This window comes from Lolium perenne, chromosome 2 (genome assembly GCF_019359855.2).
Source record: "Lolium perenne isolate Kyuss_39 chromosome 2, Kyuss_2.0, whole genome shotgun sequence".
NCBI lineage: Eukaryota > Viridiplantae > Streptophyta > Magnoliopsida > Poales > Poaceae > Lolium > Lolium perenne.
In genome coordinates, this window is record NC_067245.2 from 34,051,433 (window position 1) to 34,078,184 (window position 26,752).

The 26,752-nt window shown below is 45.6% G+C and overlaps 3 protein-coding genes and 1 long non-coding RNA gene across 5 annotated transcripts; 1 reads left to right on the plus strand and 3 right to left on the minus strand.

Annotated features, from left to right (window-relative positions):
• Nucleotides 1-2,397: 2,397 nt before the first annotated feature.
• Nucleotides 2,398-6,216, minus strand: LOC127331763 (E3 ubiquitin-protein ligase DIS1). Its single transcript, XM_051357950.2, has 4 exons — nucleotides 5,989-6,216; nucleotides 4,421-4,642; nucleotides 3,526-3,912; nucleotides 2,398-3,163 (listed from the first exon to the last, which is right to left on the minus strand). Exons 2-4 carry the CDS (start codon nucleotides 4,616-4,618, stop codon nucleotides 2,843-2,845), a joined length of 906 nt encoding a protein of 301 aa, XP_051213910.1. The 5' UTR covers nucleotides 4,619-4,642; nucleotides 5,989-6,216; the 3' UTR covers nucleotides 2,398-2,842.
• Nucleotides 6,217-8,901: 2,685 nt separating this feature from the next.
• On the minus strand, nucleotides 8,902-11,320 carry LOC127331764 (F-box protein SKIP5). Its single transcript, XM_051357951.2, has 5 exons — nucleotides 11,107-11,320; nucleotides 10,266-10,410; nucleotides 10,117-10,195; nucleotides 9,942-10,000; nucleotides 8,902-9,405 (listed from the first exon to the last, which is right to left on the minus strand). The coding sequence occupies exons 1-5, from the start codon at nucleotides 11,219-11,221 to the stop codon at nucleotides 9,060-9,062; spliced, it is 744 nt and encodes a 247-aa protein (XP_051213911.1). The 5' UTR covers nucleotides 11,222-11,320; the 3' UTR covers nucleotides 8,902-9,059.
• A 4,150-nt stretch (nucleotides 11,321-15,470) lies between these two features.
• LOC127331766 (uncharacterized) lies at nucleotides 15,471-26,752 on the minus strand. Of its 2 annotated transcripts, XR_011750852.1 has the most exons (4): nucleotides 26,611-26,752; nucleotides 26,392-26,490; nucleotides 16,111-16,251; nucleotides 15,471-15,760 (listed from the first exon to the last, which is right to left on the minus strand). It is a non-coding gene; the product is annotated as an uncharacterized lncRNA (long non-coding RNA). The 2 variants fall into 2 exon arrangements; XR_011750853.1 differs by lacking the exon at nucleotides 16,111-16,251.
• Nucleotides 16,877-20,068, plus strand: LOC127331765 (putative disease resistance protein At1g50180). The gene is made up of 3 exons (XM_051357952.2): nucleotides 16,877-18,491; nucleotides 18,599-19,617; nucleotides 19,859-20,068. The coding sequence occupies exons 1-3, from the start codon at nucleotides 16,925-16,927 to the stop codon at nucleotides 19,868-19,870; spliced, it is 2,598 nt and encodes an 865-aa protein (XP_051213912.1). The 5' UTR covers nucleotides 16,877-16,924; the 3' UTR covers nucleotides 19,871-20,068.

The following is a 26,752-nucleotide window of genomic DNA, read 5'->3' on the forward strand; positions in this document are numbered from 1 at the left end:
CTACTGCATGCCAAATTTGCACCCAAGTTGTGAAAATCTACCTAACAGAAAATGTGATGTACTGACAGTCCGATATGCCAGCAAGTAGCAATGCTCACATGCATCTTCATATTTCAAACGCTGAACAGATTCTTTAGTGTCAGTTGTCATTAGCTTGACTAATTTAAACGAAGAACAGATGTAAGTACTCAAGCTTGGAGTGATTAGTTCAATGTTTCGATCAATTTATTCATGAATCCCTCGAGCAATACAGTTCGATACAGCTCGATCCTCATCAAGAAATGAACCAACTGTGCCAACTTCAAGTCATTTAAGGTCATAATTTGTTGTACTCAACTGTACTCATTAACTGTAACTTACTATGCCTGGACCCTGTGCTGTAACCTAAAGCCACCTATTCTTTTTTTTGTAACTAAGCAGAGGGTGCACGGTTTTTAGGAGAAAACCGGGTAAAAACCTACAAACAACAGGGCCACGCCCAAGCCAGGACTACCCCCAAGGACACACCCACCCTGGCTACTCACAAAAGCTACACAACCGCGAAGCTCAAGTCGGCCTAAACCAAACAGATGGCTCCTCGAGTAGAGGCTGGCAACTCCAATTCTGAAGACGAGCCTCAGAGAGGAGATGCGTAAGACCCGCTCGCCGAATGGGACCTTCAGCAGACCGCCCCTCAAAGGTCATCGTACACCGCCCAAAAGCGGCTTCGACTTCACAGCGAGATGAGACCAACACGAAGACATTCGAACACGCCGGAACGGAGCCGACTAACGTGGTCTTGACGCTACCAACCCTTAGTCATCACCATTGTCGTTGCCTCGTAAGCCTCCACCCGGAACACCCGACCACCTCCGTCTTCCGCAAGCCCTCCAGCCAGTGCCAACTCCAAGAACGAGGCCTCAAGAGGTGAGTGATGCGAGACGCCACCCTCGTCCGATCCCCGGCGGGATCTGAGGTTTCCCCCGGAGCTCTTCCCAAGTGGAGGAGCATGCAACAGCCTCAACGACGCCTTCAAGAAGGTAGTGGCGCCATAAGCGCCGCCGTCGTTTGCCCTGGCCGCGAGACGGGACCAAGGCATTAGCCCGACGTTGCAGCTCAACCACCACCAGAAGAAGGGCCAACTGATCAACCTGAGCCCATTCATGCCCGACGCCCGCCAGCCCCATGCACCCGACGGGAACGCCGCAGCCACCTGCAGGACTGAGAGCCGGGGCCCAGAACCACACCACAGCTGGCCGCCCCATAGCCTGCCATGGGAGCCCCGCAGAACCAAGCGACGGCACGGCGCATCAGGGACGCGGCCGCACGCAGCCGGATCGGGCCCGAGTGGGCCCGCACGGCCGCCGCCGGAACTGATGCCGCCGATGCACCCGTCATGCTGCCGGTCCACCCGCCGGACCTACCGCGTCGTCACCACCCCCTCCGCCACCGAGGGGATCATCCCCGCACCGCACATCGGCCGAGGACCGCGCGCATCGCCGCCCGGCCATCCACATGGCCCGAGCGCCGCCACATCTGCCGAGCCGCCGCCACAGCCCGCCTCCCCATCAGATCCGGGCGCGCAGGCCCCGATTCGCCACCCCACGGCCGGGCTGCCGCTCGGCTTCCACTGCGCCCGACGAACCGCCGTCGTCGCCCCATCCAAGTCTGGCGTCCGCGCGCTACCCCGAGATAGGAGACGCCCCCGGCACCATTTGGCAGCGGGGAGCCGCCGCCACCGCGGCACGAAGGCCGGCAGCAGCGGCGGCGCTGGGATTCGTCCCCGGTGCCGCCTGGGGTGCGACACGGAGGGTCAGGGCCCTATTTGACCTTTCTTCTGTTCTTTATGAAGATCACCTAAAGTAAAGAACAAGTCTTGAGTTTGTGGCTGATTAATTCTTGTCTAGTTCTTGCTTTTCCCTCCTCTTATCTTTACTTGCTTTAATTTAATCCATCTTATCTACTGTTTGATTTCTTCATGCACATATGGATCTTAAGGGTCCTTAATCATGTCGTCCTCTATAGCTGTTCTCTTCATGCAGTCGTTTGATTGATGTAGCACTCCCACACAGAGTGATCAATTCACCCAGGATATTTGATGTCTCAAAAGAGAGGAAAACTTTTGATTTATAGTTGACTGTGTTTTGCATGATCTTAGTAAACCTCCTTCCTTGCGTTTTTTTCCTCTCCATTGTACATTAATGTAAGCCTGGTGAATAGTGATCAATTCATCCAGGAGAACTCTTGATGATCTCAAGAGAGAAAACGTCTTCTGATTGATGCAGCTAGAAGTTCATTATATATACTTTTGATGATCTAGTAAAGCTGCGGGGTTGTGGCCAACTGATGCACAAAAGAAAGAAAAATTCCAGTCCGAGCAGCCTTAGAAACGGCCGTCTCAATGACCAACACCAGGGATTCAAAGCAATCGGAGGGGCTGATATCATTAGAGTCTCATACGGAGGGGAGCTACATCATTTACATTCCACAATCACCAACAATATCTCACCCAAAACGGCGGCGCAATGGCCAGCCAGCTCTTGTAAAAAGCAAAAACAGGAGATTTGCCTTCAGCTCTACCACATCACCACCTAGGTTCACATGACAACCAGCTCTACCACACCAGTACCACCTCGGTTCACATGACAACCAGTTCTACCACATCATCAGTACCACCTCGGTTCACTGACAACCATCCGTTAAACCATTTTGAACTACTACAAGCTCACTGGCATAAGACAAATCTACACACCATTACTTAGTCCTAATTAAGTCCTCGCACCGATTTACTTACGCATTTAGCTTCAGTTTGTCTTGGATCGCCAGAATAAAGGAGCGCATCGTTTCAGCATGCAGTTACAATTCATTGTTCCTTCCAAATCCTCCCAGTGACCCGCAGCTTGAGCTCCTTCCTGTCGCCACCAGAGAAGCACAGGGCCATGTTCCGCTGGATGATGAGCCCGTCGTAGCTATCCCGAACTTTCCTGTGGCTATCTCTGATGCTTCGAGGGATACCTTGCCAGGTCATCTTACGATTAATGCCTCCAACCTCCAGGCTGTAGGTGTAGTTCTTAGCTTCAGCATCGTCTCCCATGAACCTGAGGAAGGCGATGTAGACAGGCGCCATCCCCAACTGGAAGGCCTCGAAGTGCAGGCAGAAGTACTGGCCAAAGCAGCTGAAAACCTGTACAAATATTCCAGAGTTAGCTACCATGGAGAAAAACAAAAGACAGAAGCTGCAAACCAGTAGTTCAACAATGTTGAGCAATAAGCTGAAGCTAGCAACCAATCATGCGCTGTCATGAGCAGCTTCACTGCGCCATTAAGCACACGGGCACTTCACGAACACAATCAGAAATATATACTCATGTTGTCAAATACTATCATAGATACTGTATAACTTTGCAGTGTCTGGATCATTGACAGAGGGTCGTGAGGAGTAATGTACTATTATCCAAGGAAAACAAAATTTATAGGTCCAATCAATTTAATCTTAACTTTCCGTAGTGTTTCAGATCACAGAATACAGAGATAGGTAATAATTACCGTAAGCATCCATGTGGCGTTCTCAACTTCATGAGGATTTGACTTGACGTAACGATGATTAAATGTGCTTCCACTGTGCATGTCAACCTTATGATCATCCTTCAAGTGATTCACTAGATATGGGATGTCACCAGCGACAGTGCATTCAGATCCCGCATATGGGCAAGTATAGGGTCTGTATTGGCACTGGGATTCATGTTTCAGCTTGCAATAATAGGGATATATTCCCAAGCATCCAAAGTTTTGGAACTTGCATGGAACTTCTAGAGATGCAGCAACCTTCTCCAGAGCAAGGCATCTTATGTTACCCAATTCACTCCTGCAAGTTGGGCAGCGATTATGAACCCTTGGCTTGCATCCAGAACATATGGTATGGCCATTGGAGCACTGCACATACAAATGTGAAAAAATTGTTAAAAAACCTATGGACAAATTCATATTTCAATTTCTTTTCTGAGCTTAAGGGTATGGAGAGAAAATTCAATATAATCAAAACAGTTATCAGGCCCTCCTAGGAGAATCATTTGACAAGATACAATCTGAACAACGTCTAAAATGAAAAAGAAGAGCATGGCGATGTGCAAGTTCAAAATGTTATCAAGAGCTAAGCACAGGTGGTCCTGATGCATCGGATGGTTACCATAAAGGAAGGGATGACACTTGTTAGCGGCAGCATGAAAGAGATTTTTATGATAAGTTACCAACAGAAAACATATATTAGCTCTGCCTACGTTAAAGGTAAACCAGCATTTTCATATTCTTCTACAACTGCACGTTCTTATTTGATCACATGTATACAGACATACACATGGCAAGTTAAAATCCTAGAATAATACTAGTACAGTGCAACCAAGATGCTCCAGCTAAACGAAAACAGTTCAGTAAAAAGGCAAACCTGATGGATTGGAGGATACATGGCAACCAAACACACAGGGCATTCCAGTAGCTCACGCACATTGCTAGAAACTATCATATTTGGTTTCGGTGAATGGTTGATAAGATCACCGACGAGTTCGGCGACATCTAACATCTCGTTCTTTGGAGGGTCAATAACTTCAGCATCGGTGTCATCAAGATAAGCAGCTGATGCCATGGCCAACCCTATAGATACAGAATCCTGTATGGAGGAAAAAAGAAATCAAGGGGAAACATTAAGCTTGGAAGTAAATGAGAAATAATATATTATTATTTTTTGAAAACAGAAACCCTTCTCATTCGCAGACATCATTTCTTGTTAGATTATGTAAAGAAGATGATGACCAATGCAGAAATCATGAGCACATATATAGCTTGGAATTCAGAACAGGCTTGTGAGATTTGACCAGCAAGTCTTGTTAGATTACAAGACTACACACCCAACAAATAAACATAAAATGCTTTTTCAGCAAAAGATTTAGTGGCTTTCAGTCATCACTGCACTTTTGGTTCAACTTTTCTGGCCAGATAATCGTTCTACTTTTTTTTGGTTTCTATCCATGTACTTCAATCGAATTCAAGTACTGCTTACAAACTTTACTTTGCTAAAAAAAAGCCAGTGCCCACCCGCAGCAGAGAACCACATCGGGTGCCACATCCTCATTTCCACAAACACATCAACTGAAAGTAGGGGAAATGTTGGTTTGTCAGCTAATCTTGCTATATCTGCTTCACATGAAAATAGCAAGCTTGCCAGAGGAGGAAACAGAAATGATGGCGTCGAAGAATATGGAAGGGGAAGGCCGAGAAGGTGGTGACATTCCCATGGACCTCCACTACACCTTGCATTGCACTCAAAGCCAACAAACCGCTGCATAAAGTCGCAACAGACAACCCAAACAAGAAGTGTTGGGGCAGTCCACACTCCACCTCCACCACACAAAGCATCTTTCCAACCCATGTAAGGAGATGCTAACGGCATGCAGGAACTGTAATGATTGCCAGCCAACGGAAATCCTGAATCTTTTGTTTTCCTTTCCCGATTAGAAATCATGAGTCTTGGCAATGGGGAATGCAGAAACAGTACAGCGACCGAATCATGAGGCTAGAGCATCAGAGAGACGCATGCACGACTCTAGAATCCAGATACGGCACGAATGCATACTACACCATTATGTACGAACGACTGGCGATAAAAGAAACAGAACCTAGCAGACTGAAGTTTGGCAAACTCCGGCAGATCAGCCGTACGAACGCCTGCGGTGATAACCGGGTAATGTGCAACAACTAATTGACCGTCTCCCGAGCTGAAGTGTCCCAACAAGTAGATCAGCGACATGAATAAGCCCCGTCAGCCCCCAGCCCCGCAAAAATCCCCAAACTCGGACCTAAAACCCTAGCCGGCGGCCGGCGGCCGGCAGCCGCCACCCGCGCGCCAGGCATTCCCCATCTCGCGCGCGCATCCGAACCAGAAACCCGCACGCGCAGCTCAAAATCCCACAGAAACCCAACCCCGCATCCAAGAAACAAGGAAAGAAAGCGCAATACCTCAGCAGGGACGGAGCGGCGGCGGCGGCGGCGATCGAAACCAGGGAGGGGCCAAGCAAGCCGGCGAGGAAGAGGGGATTTGACCTTGGATAGGATGGGATGGGTTTGGCGTGATGTATACTGCGGCGGAGGGCTCGAGAGGCGAACGCGTTCGAATTAAAGCCTTCCTTTTTCCGTCTCTCTCTGCCGAGCTTGTGAGGAGAGTTTTCGTCCTCGGGGTTTGGAGGGAGAGGGGCTGTTTATATCTGCCCAAATCTCTGTTCATTAATAGTGATCTGAAGGCGCGTGGGCCCGCCGCCGGCCTGATCGCCAGGGGATCAACGGTCAAGAGGAGCAGTTACTCCGCCCCTCTGCTGACCTACTGAACGAAGGACTGAAATTAGACCGGCGAAGATCGATGGTGAGAGTTCAAAGGGGGGAAAAGATGTGATTTTTATTTTGCTTGCAAGCTGAAAGAAGTCAAGCGAGAGGTGACAAAATACAGGGGACGGAAAAGCAGGGAAAATAGCAATGCGTGTCCTCCGTGTGTGTTGTTCCTGTCGCCTCGGTCTCAGGCCTGCTCCGGTGACATGTCGGACGGCATCTGCCGGCCGGCGAGAAAAGAAGTTCAGAGTTCAACTTCTTTTTAAATGGTGGGAGTCAGCTTTGGCGCTTGCCAAAGAGACCGCGCACAGAGAGCCAGCTTTAGCTGCAGAGCAGCAGTAAAAAGACAGAAGAGATTTGAACGCTCGAAGCTCGGCTTGCCAAGAATGAAAAACTCCGTCAGAACAAAATCAATCAGCAGGAAGACAGTCAGATAGTAGATGTCGTTTACTATGTCGACTGAGCAACAGTAATTCTTGCTTGGGAGGGAGCCACCGTTGTTATTTTAGCAGAGCAGTACACGTGAATTTGTTTCACTGGTCCAGTGGGTCTGGGATTACCGACCGTTGAGGCCGGTTTGAATTGCTACCTGCCAACGACCTATTTAAGCTATTGATTGAATGACACCCCCCGATAACTGCACCGGATCCAGCTGCTAACCCTTTTTTACCTGCGTGGTTTACCTCATTTGAGCCGGCAGTAACAAGCACAAAATCCATCTCCAAAGGTTAAAAAACAATGAGGACATTACAGTGTGGGTTACCTACTGTACGTTCCCCCGCTCCGGTACAAAGGCAAAGGACAGAGATCGGTGTGTGATTAATCACAGAGTTAGTACGCACTTAGTAGTATACTGGACAGTACTTAACGACCATGTCTTAACTAGGCACCGCTGCTTCAGACAGTTCGCGGTGTCACATCGACACTGCAGACTGCAGTGCCAATTAAAGTATGTACTCCTCGGCGCGCCGTACTCCTCAGCATTTTGCCTCGTCAACATTTTGCTTACTTTCGCAATTTGGCTCGTCAGCATTTTAGCTACGATACTGGATTAAAATACTAGTAGTGGAGAAAGCCTAAGAGCAACTTTAACAGAGACCAAAAACCCCGCTAGAAGCAGCGGCCCGTATTAAAACAAGCCACGGAGTGGAGTTCGATTTTTGAACCCTACTTTCCTTCGATGCGGCCGCCGCTCCGTCGTCTTCCTACACCTCTTCCGACGAAAAATCACGCCACCGCCAGCTCCGCATTTGCTCCACCACGACCTCCGCATGGCTAGCCGCAGAAGCTCCGCGAGGGGAGGTGGTCGGTTGGGCGGAGGAGACTCGTCGCAGCGGCCCCCCGTTTTTCGCGAGGAGGCGGAGCACCGGCAATGGAACCGGTCCGAGGGCGCACACATGCACAGTGCCCCCGGTGGACGAACTGGGGCCTCAAGCCCCCGAGGAAGCTCGCCCGCTACGCAAACGGTGGCGAGGGCTCCTCCTCCGGCGGGTCGTGCCCCCCTCCCTCGCCGGTGTACGACAACAGATCGGAGGACGAGGAGGACGCGTCGCCAGCTCCGACCTTCTCCCCCGGCGACTACGTCCACGACGACCAGGAGGGGGAAGCCGTGATCGCGGAGGTCGCGGCCGTGTCCGAGGCGGAGGCTCAAGCACGATTCCGTCAGGAGGAGGCCGACGCTGTCCGCTAGGTCCACGAATACGAGGCGGCGCGCCGGGAGGCACGCGTCCGCCGCGTGAAGCTCGAGATCGCCGAGCTCGACTCGGAGTAGGCCGTGCAACGCCGTCCGCCGCCTCGCCTTCCTTCGCCACCCCCTCCGCCGCCGCACGTAGAGGCCCTCGGGGCCGAATTTTGGTGAAATTAGGTCGCGCTGCGGAGGATTTGAAGTTAATTTTATGTGCGTAGTACAAATTATGTAAGTATGATGTTCAATCAGAGCAACAACTATCGTCTTAATATGTGTGCATCACCAAATTCCCCCGCAAAAAATTAATTTCAGTTTTTCAATTACAGGTTCTATTATGCGGGAGTGCCAAAATCAACCTAACCTCATATTTTTGGGAGACTGAACTCACCATTTTCAGTTTCAGTGAGTTCAGTCTCTAAGAGATACAAACTACTTATTTCCTCCATTCATAAAAGGATGTTAAAGGTTTGTCTAAATTCAAAGTTATCTATATACTAAAAGGTGTCTAGATACATCTAAATATAAAAAAAAACTTTCAACATCATTTTATGAACAGAGGTAGCACTCCTGCGTTGGATTAACATTTTGTCATGTGTGTGTTGTGTATCAAATCACCACACCCAACACAAGAATTTACACTTACGTAAATGCATGAACCAAGCAGCAAAGAATCCATAGCAATCGGGTACCGAGGTTTTAAAATGGTCTATATCTTTAGTACTCCCTCCATCCTATGAATCTTAACTTTATATAAATTTGAATGTATCTAGACCCTAGTCTAAGTGATCCGCACAGAAATTAGTACAGTAGGTCATCACAGAAATTAGCAATGAAGAACGGCATGAACAACCAACTAAGCGAGGTGCCACGAAACTTTTCACGGTTCACTTGCAAAGGACAACATGCCCTTGATAATTCAAATGTCAAGTACAATCTATCATCATAGTTTACAACAGACAACAGTTTGCAGAACACTAGTTTTGATACAGAATACAAAAGCTTATTAGTTTACAGAGAATCCCTACGTTTCTCCTACTTCGAACCAGAAGAAAACAGAGCTACGGGCGTAGATGGCCCGCACACGCTGCAATGCTAGGGTTCCGTTGGTTCTGATAGCTTTCGCACCCCCTTCGATCCGGGTGCGAACGACAGTCAGGCCATGTCCTTGCTCCTTGAGCAACGATAGAGAATTGTATTCGATCGCTGTGCTAACTATAGGGAAGGACAGATAGTCCAAAGGATTTTCCTCGCACTGCAGTAAGCATTCCTCAATAGTCAACTTGCCGCTTCGATGAAGCAAGCAGCATCCCAGCTCCGCCTTAATAGTGAGGTTCGCAATCTTGCAGGTGGATAGGAACTCCAAGGCACTGCTTACACAGGTTAGTGCACAAAGACATGAGATAAAGTGGGGAAATGGCAAGGTATATAGGCAACACATAGCAGTTTGCAGACTTTCCTAAGCAAACTGAACTTCTATACCAACTTAGTTTACTGACATATAAACATAATCCCCAGTTTCAACATTCCACATTGTTAGTTACTTAGTTTAGAGTAATCTAAATTCAGGTGTATCTAAAAACTTTTTCCTTTCTACCACAGCACATCCCACAAGAGGTGTTTTCAACTAAGTGTGACCAAAAAACAGAAGGAAGAAAGTGCTCTGAGAGAGAAAACTGCTATGTGAAACAGAGCATCCCTTATAAGTGTGGTGTCAGCAGCACTAGCATATAGCACCCTAGTCATCAGGTCGGGTAATGTGAATGATACGAATCTGCATAATCGAGTATATCAATTGCACTCTTTGTGTGTGTGTGTCTGGGTGGGTGGGTGGGGGGGGGAGTGGCAGCAGCAGTAGGTAAGTACAAAAAACAGGGAAATACAAGAACAGAAGAAAGAGACGTACTTCTCAGACCCACGGGAACATGTTAATATAGTGTCATCAGGAAGCTCACCTCCGCCAATCTGATCGAATAGAAAATGACAAACATAAGCACACAATTGCACCGACAGTCACAAGAGAACATTTCACAAGAAAAAAATCTACTGAGATAACAAGGAACGTGGATAGCAAAACTTACAATGCAAAGAGGCTTCTTTATTTGGATATTGCATGCCAGATAGGTGCTACCGGCAGCAATTAGAATAGTGTCACCAGGCCTTCAGCAAAGTAGAGGTCATCTACAACATCCTTGAGTCCGCAATGTAAAATCAGATGGATAAAACTAACCTAGCAGCAGAAACAGCAGCCGCAAGAGTCGTATAAACTCCAGGCTCCGTTACATTTCTAAGTGGCCTCTCGACACGCAACCACAACCGAGGATGGCATGCAAGGTAGCGCCATCTGTGGCAAACGAGGGCGGTGTTATACCTATCTGCAGGTTCAAAAATGAAATGCTAAAAAAAGCCCATATTTGATGGAACAGAAAAGATAGCAGAAACACAATTAAGGACATCACCAGCAAGTTAGGTTTTGTTATCTGGAATATAATGAGACAAATTTTCCAAAACCACCAAATCAATTTCCATTGTGGCCTATATATATTAAGATTATTTTGTTTTCCTTCCACAAAACCAGCAACTAACCAATGGGCATGTAAGAACAGTACCTAACTCTAATCCCCTCCCCGGCAGTCCACAAAACACATTAGGTTGGACAATATGGTGTCAACCTATAAAGTTTGTCAATCTCAGAGTGTGAAACGTGATCAAACTCTGGCAGTTTGCTAGCCAATTGAGCAAAAACTCCCTTGTCTTACATCCAATCCAGGATCTAATTTAGAGACATATTTCATTATTGAAGGTATTTATCTCATCACGTCCAACAGAAATTCCCCAGATCCCACTAATTAGCAGCACGGCTGCGTGAAATCAGTGTCCAATACAACAAGTCGCCATATGATCCTATCTTGCACCCCCCAAGAAGCAGGTCAAACTCCATTTTTTGTCCAACCTCCTACCCTCCCCACCAACCCTCAACCCAATCCGAAGTCAATCAGGCGGCGAAGCGACCACACATGTAAAAACATCTGCCGATTCTCTCCTGATAAGGCGGGGGAAGCAAATCGAACCTGGGATCGGGGAGAGGAAGCTGAAGATATGCATGAGGCAGCCGTCGTCCAGGCTATTCGCCGGCGAGCCCGGCGACTCGGCCCACGGCGCCGCCTCGCGCAGCCGCTTCGCCATCTCCTCTCGGAATCTCCCCACTCCACTCTCCTCTGCGGCGTGCGGTGCCGCCGTCCGTCCGCGTGGTCGGCAACGACGGCGAGAGCACGGGGAAGCCACAGGATATCTCGGACCCCTTGATTTTTTACCTCTCTCCAAGCATTTCCGTGGGCCCCACCTGTCACTCGTGTTTCTCGGCCCAGGCCTGAACTACATGGGCCTAGACAAAAGTTTAATCTGATCCGGCCTTAGCTTTGTCTAAGAGCCAGAGTTTGGGTTCAGTAGTCCAAACGAAACCAAGATGTTGTGAATCATCATGTTGAAATGCCAGCACATTAGTTAACAGTATAATGGAACCATCAAGACCTCTCCACAGCGATTTCAGCTTATGAGCCGTCCGATTGAATGATCTGACCAACCAAAACGTTTTTACTGATCGTGAACAGCCACTGCGTTCCCGAACAAGCATTGATTCCCTTAAAAAAGCCTTTTCTTGTTCTATCTGCCCATTCTCATTCTAGGGCTGCTACTCCCAAAATTGAGTTAGACCACACCATATAACTTGGGCCCATGCACTTTAGGCTTGAGAATTGAGATGTACTCACGTACTGGTCTACGAAAAAAAAGGTCCATCTTCTTCCTTCCCGTTCGCATGCGCCGCCATTGTTCCTCCGCGTGCGATGCCGATGCCGAATTCGGACTCCCACTTCCAGATGAAAACAACGAAAGTAGATAGGTATGCCACAATCTTAGCGTTTTTTAGTTCTATTTCGGCCGGATTTGTGAAAACAATGGAACTGCGGAGTGTGGTGCGGCCTCCGCCTACAGCTTGCCTCATCGGCGCTTAGCTCCACACGCGGTTTGCGCCGGCCAAGATACCGGAGGTGTAACGCTAGCAACGTTGTTTTCGTGTTGGTTGCTAATTTTCGTCGATTCCGCGAGGATTTAGAATCCTGTGAAAGTGATGCCTTTTTGCGCCGGCGCCGGCGCCGGCAACGCCGTTGTGCGGATGGCGCGCAGGCAGTGACGTGGGGTTGCTCCATGCGTGCCTAGGCTTCATCTACTCGCATGTGGACCCGGCCCACATTCAGAGCAACGCCTCCCCTTCCGTTCCTGCAGACTGCTCTCCATACCGATTGAAAAGAAACCGTCGGCAGCTTCATAATCATTGTGGTAGTATAAAATTCGACCCTCTGCCTCCTCAATTATGGTGTTTAAACCCTGCGTTACTACCGTTTTTATTTGTTCATCATATATATGTGCCGGCACCAACCATCCTTTATTCTCTCCTTTCCCTATCTCTTCAGTCTCGCCTTCGACCTCGCATTGTTCTTCAGCTCTGCTCTTGCTTGGGGTTAATTTCTTGATTGCCTCCATCCTCCTCCTTCCCTGTAGCAGATAGCTGACCTACTGTTGTTTGTTTCAGGGGTTGCCGTTTTTGTTTGTTTGGGATTAGTATTCAGGAACGTCTCAGAGAGACGGACTGTACGTGTGATCTTCATCTGAGAACCTGAGACCCTGGCTGCTAGACAGGTACATCCATTTATGCAATTTTACCTCTTCTCACTCATTTCTTAGTTAATATTTCATATCATATTTTTTCATTACATTTGATATGTATTGCATGGAGCTTCTTAGATTTTTATCCCAGACGAATTCATGAGCTGTTCTTCAGAAAAAGCGAGCGTATTATCTCTTTTAGCGCTAAAAATTCTTACCCAGAAAGAAAAACAAATTGATCTTCAACGAGTACACAGTAAGTTATCAAATCAAAGATCGAATATACTCCCTCCAGCCCCATTTACTTGCCGCGGACCAAACACTTGATTGGCCTTGCTTTGCCTCTGATCTGCATCAAGTAATTCAGGCCAGAGGTATTATTAAAATCGTACAGGGAAGAAGGGAGTTCCTCATCTGTAATGATACCATTTAGTCTAATTTATATATGACAAAAATAATACCTCATAATAGATGGTATCAGTATCCATCTTCATGTTGCTATGCTGATCTTGGGTGGCGAAAACACTAAGTAACAGATTTTTCTCCAGTGCCCGCCCACAACTGCTGCTAACATTTGTTTAAGTTTCAGTGAAAAGGTAGTTGTTAATAAATTTATGAACGAGATGTCAATAAAATCAAGTCATCTTCGCTGTTGTGGTTAACAAGGTACATTTTCCTGGATTCCAGATTTTTCTAATATGATTTAGTTCTCTTCATACAGATCGGTCGTAAGTTCATTTGCATAAATCGTAAATGCAACAGGTGAAAATGCAACCAGGCTTCATACAGATCGGTCCTATGGTTGCATTTTCACTGTATTCATGATATTCATGTTTACCTGTTGACTTTACGATCTGGGAAGGCACATACACTCCTCGCATCATGATATATTCATGTTTACCTGTTGTGTTTGGCCTGAAAAATGTAATGATCGATTGCAATTCTGTTGGTATCATGTTTGCGAATGTTTCAGTTGTGTGGTTGCAATGAGATTTCATTTTGTTCGGCTTTACCTCCTTATTATCATCTTGTATATTTTTAGCTTTCTCTATAGATGAAATCACTTTATATGGTCTTCGCTTTTCGAGTGACTAAATGATTTAACTGAATAGCCATCTCGCTGAAATTAGTCACACATGGGAGGTGTGGTCTGAAGGTTAGTAGGATGCTTGACTTGCTATCCAGGATCCCATGGTCTTCAATAATTGTAGAATTTGTATTACTGGAAGTATTATCAAGTGGTTTGCAGGTTAGATCTCAGTTCTCTTCTTGGTAGGAGATCTTTGGTCATAAATTATCATCTTCAAGAAGATTCATTGGAAGAGAGGCTCAAGTGAAACTGATTATTCTCCCCGCATCTCTCTGTATCTCAGATCCATGACCAAAGTTTATGGTGAGCTTTTGTTGTGTCGTGCCCATCATCTAGGATTTTTCGTCCCTCTTGATTTGCCTCCATGGCCTTTTTTTTCTAGATTTGCAGTCTGCTCTTGTTTAAACCGAATTGATTATTTTGGTGCAAACTATACGATGTTTGATGCAATCCCATGGTGTCCTCTGATGACTCAGATTGGATATGCAAGCCCATCATTTTTTGAATGATATTTGCTTAGTCGTGATGTCTTTTAAACAAACAAAATATTGCGTTTGTTCATAGTGCAGGTAGAGAGGAGGAGCAAACCATTCTATGGCAGACCTCTTTGTGCTGCATGCTCACGATAATTAAGTAAACATGAATTATCAAGCAGACTTTGAGTATTAGTCTTTTAGTTTTCCCATTCAGATCACCTTCCGTGAAATGTGCACAATCACATGATTATCTGTTAATAAACGCAATAAGTAAAACCATTATTTGAGAAATGACTGTAACCAATACAGTTAGCTGGTAACATATCTCTATAATATATACTCCAGACGTCATTACAAATAACCAATCTCATCATTGATCCTTGTTTCCTTTTGCAATCCTCTCAGATCGACATATATGAAACACATGGGGAACTATGCTACAAACATTTTTTAGACAGTCACTATGCTACTAACATGTATGAGTTAGGTTTTCAACACTTTGCCAATGAATTGATTAATACTAATTAACAACATCACCGATGGTAACTTAGCAACATTCCATTATCTTTCCACTAACCATTTAGATAACAAGATGAATAAATGGAATCTAACCAGACTAGAATATACAGGTCCTACCTTGACAGGCCACATGAAAAGTCCCCGTCTGTGAGATAGTTGTAGTCCATCATAACCACATATTTCAATTCCTTTATACAAAAGGTTAAAATATCCATAAATTTGTGTTCCCTTTTCTTTAAATATAGGCAGGCGCAGCAACGCGCGCTTCCATGGTCTAGTAGGCATTTGAAATACGAAGATTTCCATAGCATTTGCTTATGCAAACCAGCAGAAGAACATTACCACTGATTGATTGTTGGTGTTGATGGTTGCTTAAATCCGATCAATTCAAGCAACCTTTTACACAACAAGCGAGTGTGATGCTGAGTCTAAAATCAGCACAAATATCCTATAAGACGAATCAGAGTTTTCTTTCAAATTCAGAAAAAAAGACAAATTCAGAGAATTTGAAATAACAGAAACAGCAGAATGTTCTGTCATAGTTAAAGAACAAAAGCTTCATTTCTGGGTGACAACCAGAACCGCACCTAGGGTGCAGTAACCAGCTAGGCTCTCATCAAGTATGGGCAGATCCCAGCAGAACTTTAATTTACACAAATAAATGGTTGGTGCACTAAAACGAACAAGTCAGTAAGTCGACGACAATTTTGTTTCTTTCCTTGCTTTAGAGTTGTGCTTCCTAGAGTCAATTCACAAGTGAAAGAAAAAATGTGGTCATGTATGTAATTAATCGTCATGTAGTTTCCCGGTACTTTCCAATGGAGCACCACGAATGAACATACACGGTCAGCACCAATACGTGTGCAAGAGAACATCATATGACAATGACAATGATGATGATGACAAAGACTCCATGCTAGGGGTCAACGCTTGGATCAGTTTCTTCAAGGACAACAACTTCCGATATATGGACACCTGTATGAGGAAGTGAAGCACCTGGTCAATATCACTTAATATTGTTTCGATTAACTGAACCATGTGGTAATTTCCTGCGTTTTGATAGGTTCTGTGACATTGGTACATGCTTGGTCTAACAGGTACTACCTTATTATCTGAGAACCACCCATACCTGTACTTTATTCAGATGCAACACCAGTAGTAACATGGGATTATATGAATTATGGCAGTACCAGTTGCTGCAAGCACCAATCATGTTTTACTAGATAACTAGTCAAATGCCCTTTCTTCGTCAAAGAACGGTTCAATTGAAAAGGTTTACCTATTAATGACTGGAAATGCAAGTGGGCAAGTGACTCGCTGCATACCTATTACTGGCTGGATATGTAAGTAGTTCAGAACAACATCAAACAACTCCTCCAACGATGGCAGAGGAGCTGCTGCTTCTGCCGCCCAAGCATTGCGTCTGGTGCCACAGATATGCCTAGATTGAGGCTTCTTCTTCCCTCCTAGTCAAAGATAAGCAACTGGTGACCGATGATAACTATCGAATAATATCTCAAAGGAACTGGTCTATCTTCACCAGTTAGTCATTCCACAGTCATAGGTCTCAGTATTTCCTGATGACGGCATACTTCGCTGTCAAAACATTACTACTTGTCAGAAATACCAAGCTTTGATATGTGTCTCTCCAGCAGCAACATGCTCTCTCTACTACGACTTGGATGATTAAGAGAGAGAGAGAGAGAGAGAGAGAGAGAGAGAGAGGGAGGGAGGGAGAGGGAGAGAGAGAGCTTCCGAGCCAGGGACTTCCCTGATGCTGGCCGCCGTTGAAAATTTTGTGGGAGCAGAGTAGCAAATCACAGTGTGCAGACCAAAAGAGCGAGCTTAAAGGAGAAGGCAGGCATCCCCTCGATCGGTGAGTACCTCCCCTTTTCTATTCTCCTCCTAAGTACAAGTGTCCGGTTAACCTTTAGCTCTCACTCCCGTCAGGTCCATCGGCCATGAAAAATTTGTGGTGGAGTTGGAAGCTCGGGTGCAGTCATAATCATGCTAAACAGAGGTTCTCCAAATAATTGTTCTAGCTATTGGTTCTGCGAAAATTTACAAATAGGAAATTACCAATATATATTGGTTCTAGAAACAAGCTAAGTTGGGAGCAGATATAGGGAGGGGCAATCAATGGCCGAATCCGCTGTTAAAGCCGTGGTAGGGAACGTGAGCAATCTTGCAGTTCGGGAGACCTCATTTTTATGTGGTGTCACTAATGAAGTAGGATTCTTGAAAGATGAGCTGAAGCGGCTAAAGTGCTACCTGAAATCTGGTGATGCTAAATGGAGATCAGGGGATGAACGTGTGGCTACCTGGGTCAGCCAGATCAGGGATGCAGCATATGAATCTGAGAATGTCCTTGAAGTTGCAGATTACATGGAGAAGAGAAACAGACTGACGAGAGGATTCATGGGTGCCATTTCAAGGTATGCTCGCTTACCAAGTGACCTGATTACCCTTCATAAAGTTGGTGCTGAAGTCCAACGTATAAGAAGGAAGATCAGTGAGATATTTGATAGTGCGAACCGTTTGAATATTGATTTGGATACTAGTGTTCTAGACAAGGGTCATGTTGAGGATGTGTTTCCACGAGAGTATGGTCTCATGCATCAAAACTTTAAAGATGATGCTGTCATTTTTGGTTTTGAGGATGAGTACAAAGAAATAGTGGATAAGTTAGTTGACAAAGAGAACAATACTCTTAGTGCTATTTCCATAGTTGCCATGGGTGGAGCAGGAAAAACAACACTTGTTAGAAAAGTCTACACTTCATCAAGAGTAGAACGTCACTTTGATACAATTGCTTGGGTGACTGTATCTCAAAAGTTTAAAGGCATTGATTTACTAAGAGATATTATGAAACAAATAATGGGAGCCAGAGATGATTTTCAAATGCATGAGTATGAGGTGGGAAAGGAGATACATGATTATCTGTCGAAAAAAAGGTTTTTGGTAGTTCTTGATGATGTTTGGGAAACAGATACATGGGAGCAAATAAACAAAACAGTTAAAGCCTTTCCAGATGTAGCTAATGGTAGTAGAGTACTGTTAACCACACGAAAACAAGATGTTGCAAATCATATTCAAATGCCAACCCATGTTCATCCTTTGAAGAAGTTAGATGAAAAGAAAAGCTGGGAACTTTTTAGTAGCAAAGCTTTGCCATCCTATAACAGGTTTCTTCTATGTGATGTGGATGAGTTTGAAGAGCTAGGGAAAAAGCTTGCAAGGAAATGTAATGGATTACCACTTGCACTTGCAGTTTTTGGGGGTTATCTATCAAAAAATCTGAACAAAGATACATGGTGCGATATACTCTTGAGTTGGCCATCAACCAAAGACGGACAGATGATGCGAAACATACTAGCTCGCAGTTACAACGACCTACCAGATCATTATTTAAGATCGTGTTTCCTCTATGTTGCTGCTTTCCCTGAGGATTATGAGATATCTATGTCGGACCTTATTGAATTATGGATAGCAGAATGCTTCATTCCACACACACCAAAGCATAAACTAGAAGAAACAGCACGTAAGTATATAACTGAGTTGGCTCAAAGAAGTTTGGTCCAAGTTGTTGATACAAGCCGGGCACATGGATGGATTGAAAGAATAAGGATCCATGATATCTTACGTGACTGGTGCATAGAAGAAGCAAGAGAAGACGGTTTTCTCGATATGATTGACAAAACTGCATGTGAGGCTCCCTCTCCTCTCTTTTCATATAGCCCTTATTTCTGTTTCAATATATACCTTCATATGTGGCTTCTTGCTTACTGTGCATGCACTGTACAAAAAATGCAGGTCATATGGGAGCGTCATCATCCGATAGCATGATATCATATCGTGCTTCATTCCAAAACTTGAGTGATCAGGTTTTGCAGCCAGCAACTCCTAATTTACGAACTCTGGTTGGCTTTGAACTTTCATCAATATCCCTACCTAAGCTGAGATTCCTGAGAGTTCTTCACATGGCAAACTCAGACCTCAAAAATTTGTCTCTGGCAATTGGTGGGTGCATTCACCTAAGATGTCTTAGGTTGACAAGATGTGAAAATGTAGCACTCCCTTCTTCAATTGGTAAACTCCTTTACTTGCAGATTATAGATCTCAGAAAAACAAAATTGGACTCAATGATACCAAACACTCTTTGGGATATCCCTACTCTACGGCATGTTTACCTGAGCACTGCATTTTCATCACCAAGGAGTGTGCAACAGAAAGATCTCCAGACCTTATGGTTGACTTGTGCATCGGTTGGTACTAAATATTGCTATCATGACTTGGTGACGTTTTTGGAAAAGATGAGACAATTGACAACCTTGTTCTTGGTGATGAGGCCCATGCATGTGGAGATGCTGAATATATTTGCATACATGCCTCACCTGGTTGATATTCACCTGGCCAATTTCGGTGTGCTCAATAAGCTTCCTGAAAGCAACCACTTCCCACAAAGACTACGGCATCTCTATCTAGAAGCTGATGTCATTGAATTAGACCCGATGCCGATCCTGGAGAAGCTTCCCTGTCTTGTGGTTTTGGAGTTGTCGGGGTATGAAGGCCGAATCATGTCATGTTCTGCCCAAGGGTTTCCTCGTCTGCAAGAGTTAAAACTTGATAGGTTCTCGATTAAGGAGTGGAGGATGGAGGAAGGGACAATGCCAAAGCTCTCCCACCTGAAACTTTGGTTGTGCAAGAAGATGAGGAAGCTTCCTGAGGGGTTGCTGCACCTTCCGTCCCTCAAGAACCTGAAACTGATTAGTAAGCCCCTGATTTCTGGAGATGACACAACACTGAAGGAGCTTGAGCGGAGAGGATGTGAGGTAGCTTTACTATGCCCCTCACATCATTCTTTCATGTTCTTTGTTTTACTACTATTTGCAGTCATAAGTTAGAGTTTACCGTGCACATACTTTTAGTACAAGGAGCGAGATGCTCACAACTAAGTTCATTTTAACTTATTTGTGACTTGCTCTATATCCTTACATGCCTTGTTTGTCTGGAATGATTAGTTTTAGGATCAACAACTTGCCCTCAAGTTATTTTCTGGCTTATTCCTTGCAGGTGGAGCGTTAAGAAGATTTATAAGCACATGTTTCAAGCATTATTACTCCTAATTCAGATGCCATCGTGTGCACCCTTGTTGTTGTGGCGGCACGAGACAAGGACACATCCATCCTTCTGCGTGTATCTAAGTATCTTTTATCGCCATTATCGAATACATAGCCGTCCTTCCTGCGTGTAAGTTTAACTGAATGTAATAATACAAACGAAGGACCCATCTCCCACTGGTCAATCCATATGATGATGTGTGTATCTATATTTCTTATTATACACTATATAATTTTCAATCAATTTAGAGACCTGATAGCGATTTGGGTACTGTAGAGAGGTTAATTTCCATCGATTTGCTCCACTAGTGAGTTGACACGCGGCCCTCCTCTCGATCTCTTAGCGAAATTCGTTTTAGGTGTTCATTTTTTTTGGGCCACCAGGTTACCGGTAACCGGTTGGCGTGTTACTTTTGCGAGTCTTTCTCGGTTGCTCGGTCAAAGCGGTTCGTTCGCGCATCGTAGAACGATCCAGGAGCTCCACGTCCTCGCTGCATAAATTTCCAAAAGAAAAAAATACGAATAACCTTCTCACTTCCTCTCCATCGCCGCCGCCATCGCCCCAATCTCCTCTTCCCACTTCCTCTCCATCGCCGCCGCCGCCCCAATCTCCTCTTCCGTTGTTAGTCGGGCACGGTGCCGTCCCATCTCCATCCATTCGCCACACCTCGAGCGCTCCGGCGGAATTGGCCTCCTCACCGTCTCGCCCTGCCGGAAGAGCTGCAAGGAAGGAGCGGCGCCATGGATCATCCCCGACATGCCTTGCACATGTCTCCACCCTTCCCGAGCGAGTTCGCCTCTTCCCCGATTTTTGTGTCCAATTTTTGCCCCAAGCGAGTTCATCCTGCTTTTCTCTTCCCAGCTCCCCCGCGAGTTCGCCCCTGCCCCTATTTTTGCACCCCCCCCCCCCCCCCACACCCCCTCTTCCCGGCTGCTGGCCTTCCGGTCTGGATCATGGACAGGAGCAGGGCGGTTGATTTCAGGCTGGAAAGGGCGCTGGTTATGAAGGCTAGGGACAATATGTTGGGGCGAGGCAGCCCTCGCTGACGTCTTCCATGCAGATGCGATAGGTGGGGGGTACTGTCCCCATGGGGAGAGAGTACAGTAGTGCAGTTGCTGGTGTAATTCTCTGTAGGAAAAGGTCAGTTTTCTTGGTGATTTCAATCTCTCAAATACTCCTTTGTATTGTTTCTTTTTCGTTAGGAAGAGTTGAGTGCATCTAGAATCATGGGATGTGGGAGTTATTCAGCAATCCATAATTTCAGATTGAAGAACTTCATAAGCCGCTTTTGTTTGTCAGCTGCCTTTACTTTCTCCACATTTACAGTAGCCATTTATCGATAGTAGTGAAAATCAAAATTAATTGCATTCCAGAAGAAACATTGCCCCTACAGAATAATCAGCGTGCAAAAGTGCATGAGGTTAATCCGCAGCCCAAGAGTTTCCCTCTATTTTCACATAATACACAAAACGCTTCTATCAGGTATTTACTCTGCCTTATATTTGATTTGCTGCCTGCATTGTCCACTTTACCTTTTAGTCTCCCTTTGAACTGCCGGCATGCTTAGGACTATGTTATTGTACTTTTTGTGGGCATGGCTGCCACTTATTATTCAGGTATAATGACCCAGACATGTACTGGCACATTTTTTCAATTTATTACAGTATTAAACTGCTGGCGCTACTACCAGAATGTTATCTTTCAAGAGCACATCCTTCACATGTTGGCTTGGACAAAGGCTTCGGCTTCTCCAAGCACTTCTTCACCAAGTACAAGCCCGATTACAAGGTTGGCCGCGGCCAATTGGGCTGCACCTGCTCCATCAAGGCAAAGAAGGCGAGCATAAGGGTCAGGATGACCATCAAGGTCATCCCCAAGGCAAACGTCTGATGTCATTTGTCTCTGATTATTGCACACACTTTTTTTCTGACCTGCATCAGTTTAACTGATCACGATTTTTGTGTCATATATACCATGTAGTTTAGATCAGTTTTTTTTGGTGCACTTGCCAAGTGATTGATGATAGGTTTGGAAGGATTTGTTTGTTGGATGAATATTGCCCCTTAAATCTTTGCAAGATTTAGAGGTGTATCAATTCAACCTCGAACGGATCCCATGGATCATAACCACCAGTGAGGTGCTCCTCCTTGACTTCATAAGGGACAGGTACACATGCAACTAAAAAAAGGAAATATCGAGAACATTTCATATGTCTTTGTTTGATGTGTGGTCCTGATCATTTTCTTAGTATGTTGCTGTAGTTTCGATATATGGTTACCCTTCTCATCCAATTATTTTGAAAAGCTGTCCAGGTACAGCTGCTGCTGCCGCATCGTTTCGTAGATTGGTGTGGACACGGTGGTCATGGTCGCCGTTCCGTTGTGACTAGGCTTTGTGCACACGGCTAGACAATACAACGTGGAGCAAAAGGTTCGTGATTGTTGGGGTTGGGACTCCAGGACTGAAATCAATTATCAGCTTGGTTTGATTTAGGACGGCTTGATCTCTTATGCAGGCATGGTCTGTTCAGTCCTCATTCAGATTAGGTTTGCTTCAAAAATATTATTTTGTTCATGTATCATGTGGTACTGTTAGCTACACCAATTAGTACTGATTTGGTACAACCAAATTTTCAATTGTTGATCATTGATATTTGCTATAGGTTGTTATAGAAATAGGGCATGGACACAGGTGCGGTTCTCTCCATCTGATCTCATATATCCTGTTGGTAGTAGAGTTAGGATGTTGTCAGATCAAGCCAAAAGATCTTAAAAGATGTTTGTCCAGATCCCAACAGTCATTTGGGAACATTGAAGATGTAATAACAGGTCTGCATGTGGATTTTGGTCAAATACTTTTATAATAAAATTAAAGGAACACACTTAACTGATTAAATTAAAAATCTAATACAATGAATTTTCACCGTTGATGATACAATCTTTATGGATGTGACCTCCACAGTAAGCGTTCTAGGATGGAACAAACATGAAAGATTAAATCGTCAGTTTTCTCCTGTTCCGGTGGCATGCTATTTCTTTAGTCTTATTAAATCTCAGAATGAGGAATGTCCTGTTGAGTTAGAGAAAGCGACTACAGGTTGTGGAAATGAAAATTTAGTCAATAAATTAGAGACAAGACAAGGAAATAAGGTATTGTAATATTATCTTGGAGAAGTTGATGGCTTCATGCAAGGTCTAAAAAAAATAATATGCAGACTGTTGTTTAGTAAGTTACTCAAAATATCAAAAAGAGATGATGGGAGTACTAAACCATGGGTGATGAGAGTGTTGAAAGAGGTTACTGCCAACAATTATTTCAGTATCTCGAAGAGAAGACTAAACCAGAGATACATGTAAGAAGTGTTTCCTTTGTGTTTTGCTATAAATGTATACTTGATTCTCTTTTGGAAGCTACAATATGTTTACCGGTTGCAGCCTGCAGGATTCTTTGGACATTGTACACGAATTGAATAAGAGCGGGAGAACAAGCCCTATGTATATGGTACTGTATTATATATTGATCAAAGTAAACCAAGTACGCTGCACCATTTATTCAGTTATTTTGTACATTTGAGATTCAATTTTGGTGTGCTTCAGAGTACATGCCATGATACATTTGTGTAGTTGTTTCAGCTACGAAGTGGGATTTATCTGGATGAGGAGATGCATGGCCTGGTATGTACGCCTTTATGAGCAAATGAAACTAGGGATTGCCATGTTCTTTGGAGGGCTTTCAGAATGCAGTCCGCCCATTTCTGATTCCCTTCTTCCATTGCCTTGAAGACGTGTTTCTTTCTAGGTATTATTGGTTGGCAAACTTATTCATAGGTCCAGGAGAACATAATGTCAGTCAATATTTGTATCTTTTTTGCTTATCACGCAACAATTTACAGTCATTTCCCCTTTATTTGGAATCCCCATTTTGCATTGAAGCAACCAGACATATTATACTTATCTTTCACCTTCCATTGAGCGAAATAGACTACAGTTGCGCGTCATCTAATATATATATATATGTACTCGGTTTATATTGTCAAGTTCCCACGAACTATCTTATCACCTGTTACCCAATAGACTGTATCTCACCTCTTGTGCCGCAGCAGCTATAGCAGCTACCTTTAGCATGCTATCAGTTATCTATGTTGCAGTAATGTACATTAGACCAGCTACATAATTCACCCCCTCTGGAACAAAGACCCATCGATTATATAATCCTTATAATCCAGCAGGAATATATAACTTCACCACCTGGCTCAGTCCAGCAGGAAAAATACGCACCAACGCGGTGTAGCATCTGCTAGCTCTGTCAACTAATGTGAGTACTAAATATGGAGCAACTTTCACAATGTCGTCGATTAAATTATCTACCTTATAATGCTTCTGCTATGTAACTAAGTCGATTCTTTTTTTCAGTACGTACCAACCTTGAAAGAGATGTATTTCACGGTCATAAAAGTCCTCTGCAAATCATCGAATATGTACTTAAAAACAGCTAATATCAACCTTGCATACTTAAAGGTAGCTCCATGGGCGCGGCGTGCCGCCGCGCCTTTGCTTCCTAGTTTCAGTGATGGATCGTGAGTTCCATAAACAAACTCCTGTGTTACTAGCTGATGGTCCACAACTATTTTTCTCTTTTCATGATGAGCAATTACTTATCAGCTCATGCAATGTTAATTCGGTAATTTTACTCAATGCCAAGTTCTAGACTCGCATGTCCAAGGTGGTTCTGCTTCCTGTTTCCCCCTTTGATTTGTACCTGACGTCAGGGGGTACAATAACTTTGCAACTACAAAGTACAAACTACAACGAAAGTAGTCACGGCACAAATGCAACCACTTCACTTCAGTACAGAGAGCATGCATGTGTAATTAATGTCCCACAATTTCACATGTTAAATGTCCTTCCGGAAATTCATGCATGTAATTCATGCCATATCATCTGCACCAGCCAAAATTCATCAAATACATACCCTTTTAATCATTTTTTGCAGACACACATGAAGTCCTGAATTGGCAATTGGCACAACTTATAAAAACGAACCAACAGGAGGAGGCACCCCGTTGTTTTTTTATTAAGATAGAAGTGAGTCTCGAACTCAGGCTGCCTAGCAAACCATCACCAGCAGTCACGCTAGAATAGCGCAGCGCTAAAAAAACCTGTCAATACCGCGCCAACTCGGCGTGCGCTGTAAAATCTTTACCGTGCGCGGGCATTTGTGCTATCTGGCGCCCGAAATCTCCCGCGCCGAATGAAACATGCGCTATAAGACGAGCCGCGTGCCACACACCAGAACTTTCAGCACCGTTGTCCCCCCCCCCCCCCCCCCCCCCCATCGACACTCTCGTGCGCGCCCCGCTAGTTCCCTCCTCTTCCCCTTCCGGCGCCGGCATGCCGCCTCGCCGCCGCGGCACCTCTGGTTTACGAGGCGCGCGCCTATGCCCCAACGGGACCTACTACGTCGAGCTCCACGCTGCCGGCTTCCGGCTCATCCTCGACACATACAACTCGCCGGAGGAGGCCACCCGCGCGTACGACGCGGCTGCGTGGCGCATCGGCCGCCCGCGGCGCGACATGAACTTCCTAGAGACGGAGTCGCTCGCGGAGGCCGAATGCCCCAACTCGTCACCGAGGAGGACCGTCGCCGGTGCCTCATCATCGTGCGCCTATGGAGAGGCTGTTTCGACGCTCTGTTTTGCAGCGCTGTTTGCCGCCTCTGGCGAAGGACGCGCTACCACCGCGGGTTGCATCCAGATAGCACGTGCATCGATGTTTTACAGCACGCAAATATCCACTCACTGTTGGAGATGCCCTAAGGCTGGTGCCGATGCATCACCCCACTATAGCCTCACCACGTCAGCTTTTCCCTCACTCTCACCCCACTCTCACCTCACTCTCACCCCACGGTGCCAGTGCACGGGCTATAGTGCCAGCTCTCACTTCTCTCTCCTCCCTACCGCCTCCCTACCGCCCCCACTAGCACCGCTATCGCCTCCCTCTCGCCCCGCTCTCGCCTCCAACGCGGGCTATAGGCGGGCGGTACCGCGCCCTAACGCCGGGCGGTGGAACCACCGCCCACCGCTACCGTCTCGCCCGCCTACCGCCCCGCTACCGCCTTGCTGCGGGCGGTACCGCCCGCACTGCCGCCTGCGTTGGCACCAGCCTAAGACCCTGAGACTTTCTTAGTAATTGTTTTCACACTATTGTAAACTCGGAGGAGATAATATATGTATAAAATGCAAACAAGTTGCCCGATTTACTTTCAAAACAAAACACTGGTATAGTAATAGTATTGCACCCAAAAAGCTAAGATTAACACTTTGCGTTGAGCCACTAGCAGGATTGGATATGCTGCTGATAACCACCCAAAGGCACTAGCTAGCTTCATTATCCGCAGTTAACTAATTTAGGAGTTCTACTTAATGGTTTTTATAGCGTTGCAAGGATTGCACGGATTGTGGAGGAGGAGGTGCGGTGGAGAAATACCGAGAGCCCGCAGCGTCCGCAGATCAAATACGTCGGCGAGGTGAGGATGTCTGGCGGTCTCCGCCTCACGGCCAGCATCTTTATACTGATAGTCGAATCCTGCACACCATCACCATCAACCTCTCTAATCAGGAAGATAAAAGAAAATATTAAGAAAAAAAAGGAAGATAAAAGCAGAGAGAGGGAGGCTGGGAGAGAAGAAAAGGAGGGGGACTTTACGAGCTCGGATGCGGAGACTTTACGATTGCCTCCTGATGCTCGGTGCTGCTCCTGCCAGGCTGCCACTGCGGTTGCCGGAGGTGGATTTTCGCCGGCACCATGACCGGCGGCGGGAGCGCGGCGTTGAGACGAGGATTTTTTT

Bases quoted from the DNA above. Each gene is read 5' to 3' on its own strand.
- LOC127331763 (XM_051357950.2), bottom strand. From the start codon at position 4,618: ATGGCATCAGCTGCTTATCTTGATGACACCGATGCTGAAGTTATTGAC. The intron at 3,913-4,420 runs GTTTGCCTTTTT...TTGTATGTGCAG, and splicing joins TGTATCCTCCAATCCATCAG to TGCTCCAATGGCCATACCAT. The intron at 3,164-3,525 runs GTAATTATTACC...ATATTTGTACAG, and splicing joins ACGCCACATGGATGCTTACG to GTTTTCAGCTGCTTTGGCCA.
- LOC127331764 (XM_051357951.2), bottom strand. From the start codon at position 11,221: ATGGCGAAGCGGCTGCGCGAGGCGGCGCCGTGGGCCGAGTCGCCGGGC. The intron at 10,411-11,106 runs GTTCGATTTGCT...TTGAACCTGCAG, and splicing joins CTTCCTCTCCCCGATCCCAG to ATAGGTATAACACCGCCCTC. The intron at 10,196-10,265 runs GTTAGTTTTATC...ACTTTGCTGAAG, and splicing joins GCTGCTGTTTCTGCTGCTAG to GCCTGGTGACACTATTCTAA.
- LOC127331765 (XM_051357952.2), top strand. From the start codon at position 16,925: ATGGCCGAATCCGCTGTTAAAGCCGTGGTAGGGAACGTGAGCAATCTT. The intron at 18,492-18,598 runs GTGAGGCTCCCT...CAAAAAATGCAG, and splicing joins TATGATTGACAAAACTGCAT to GTCATATGGGAGCGTCATCA.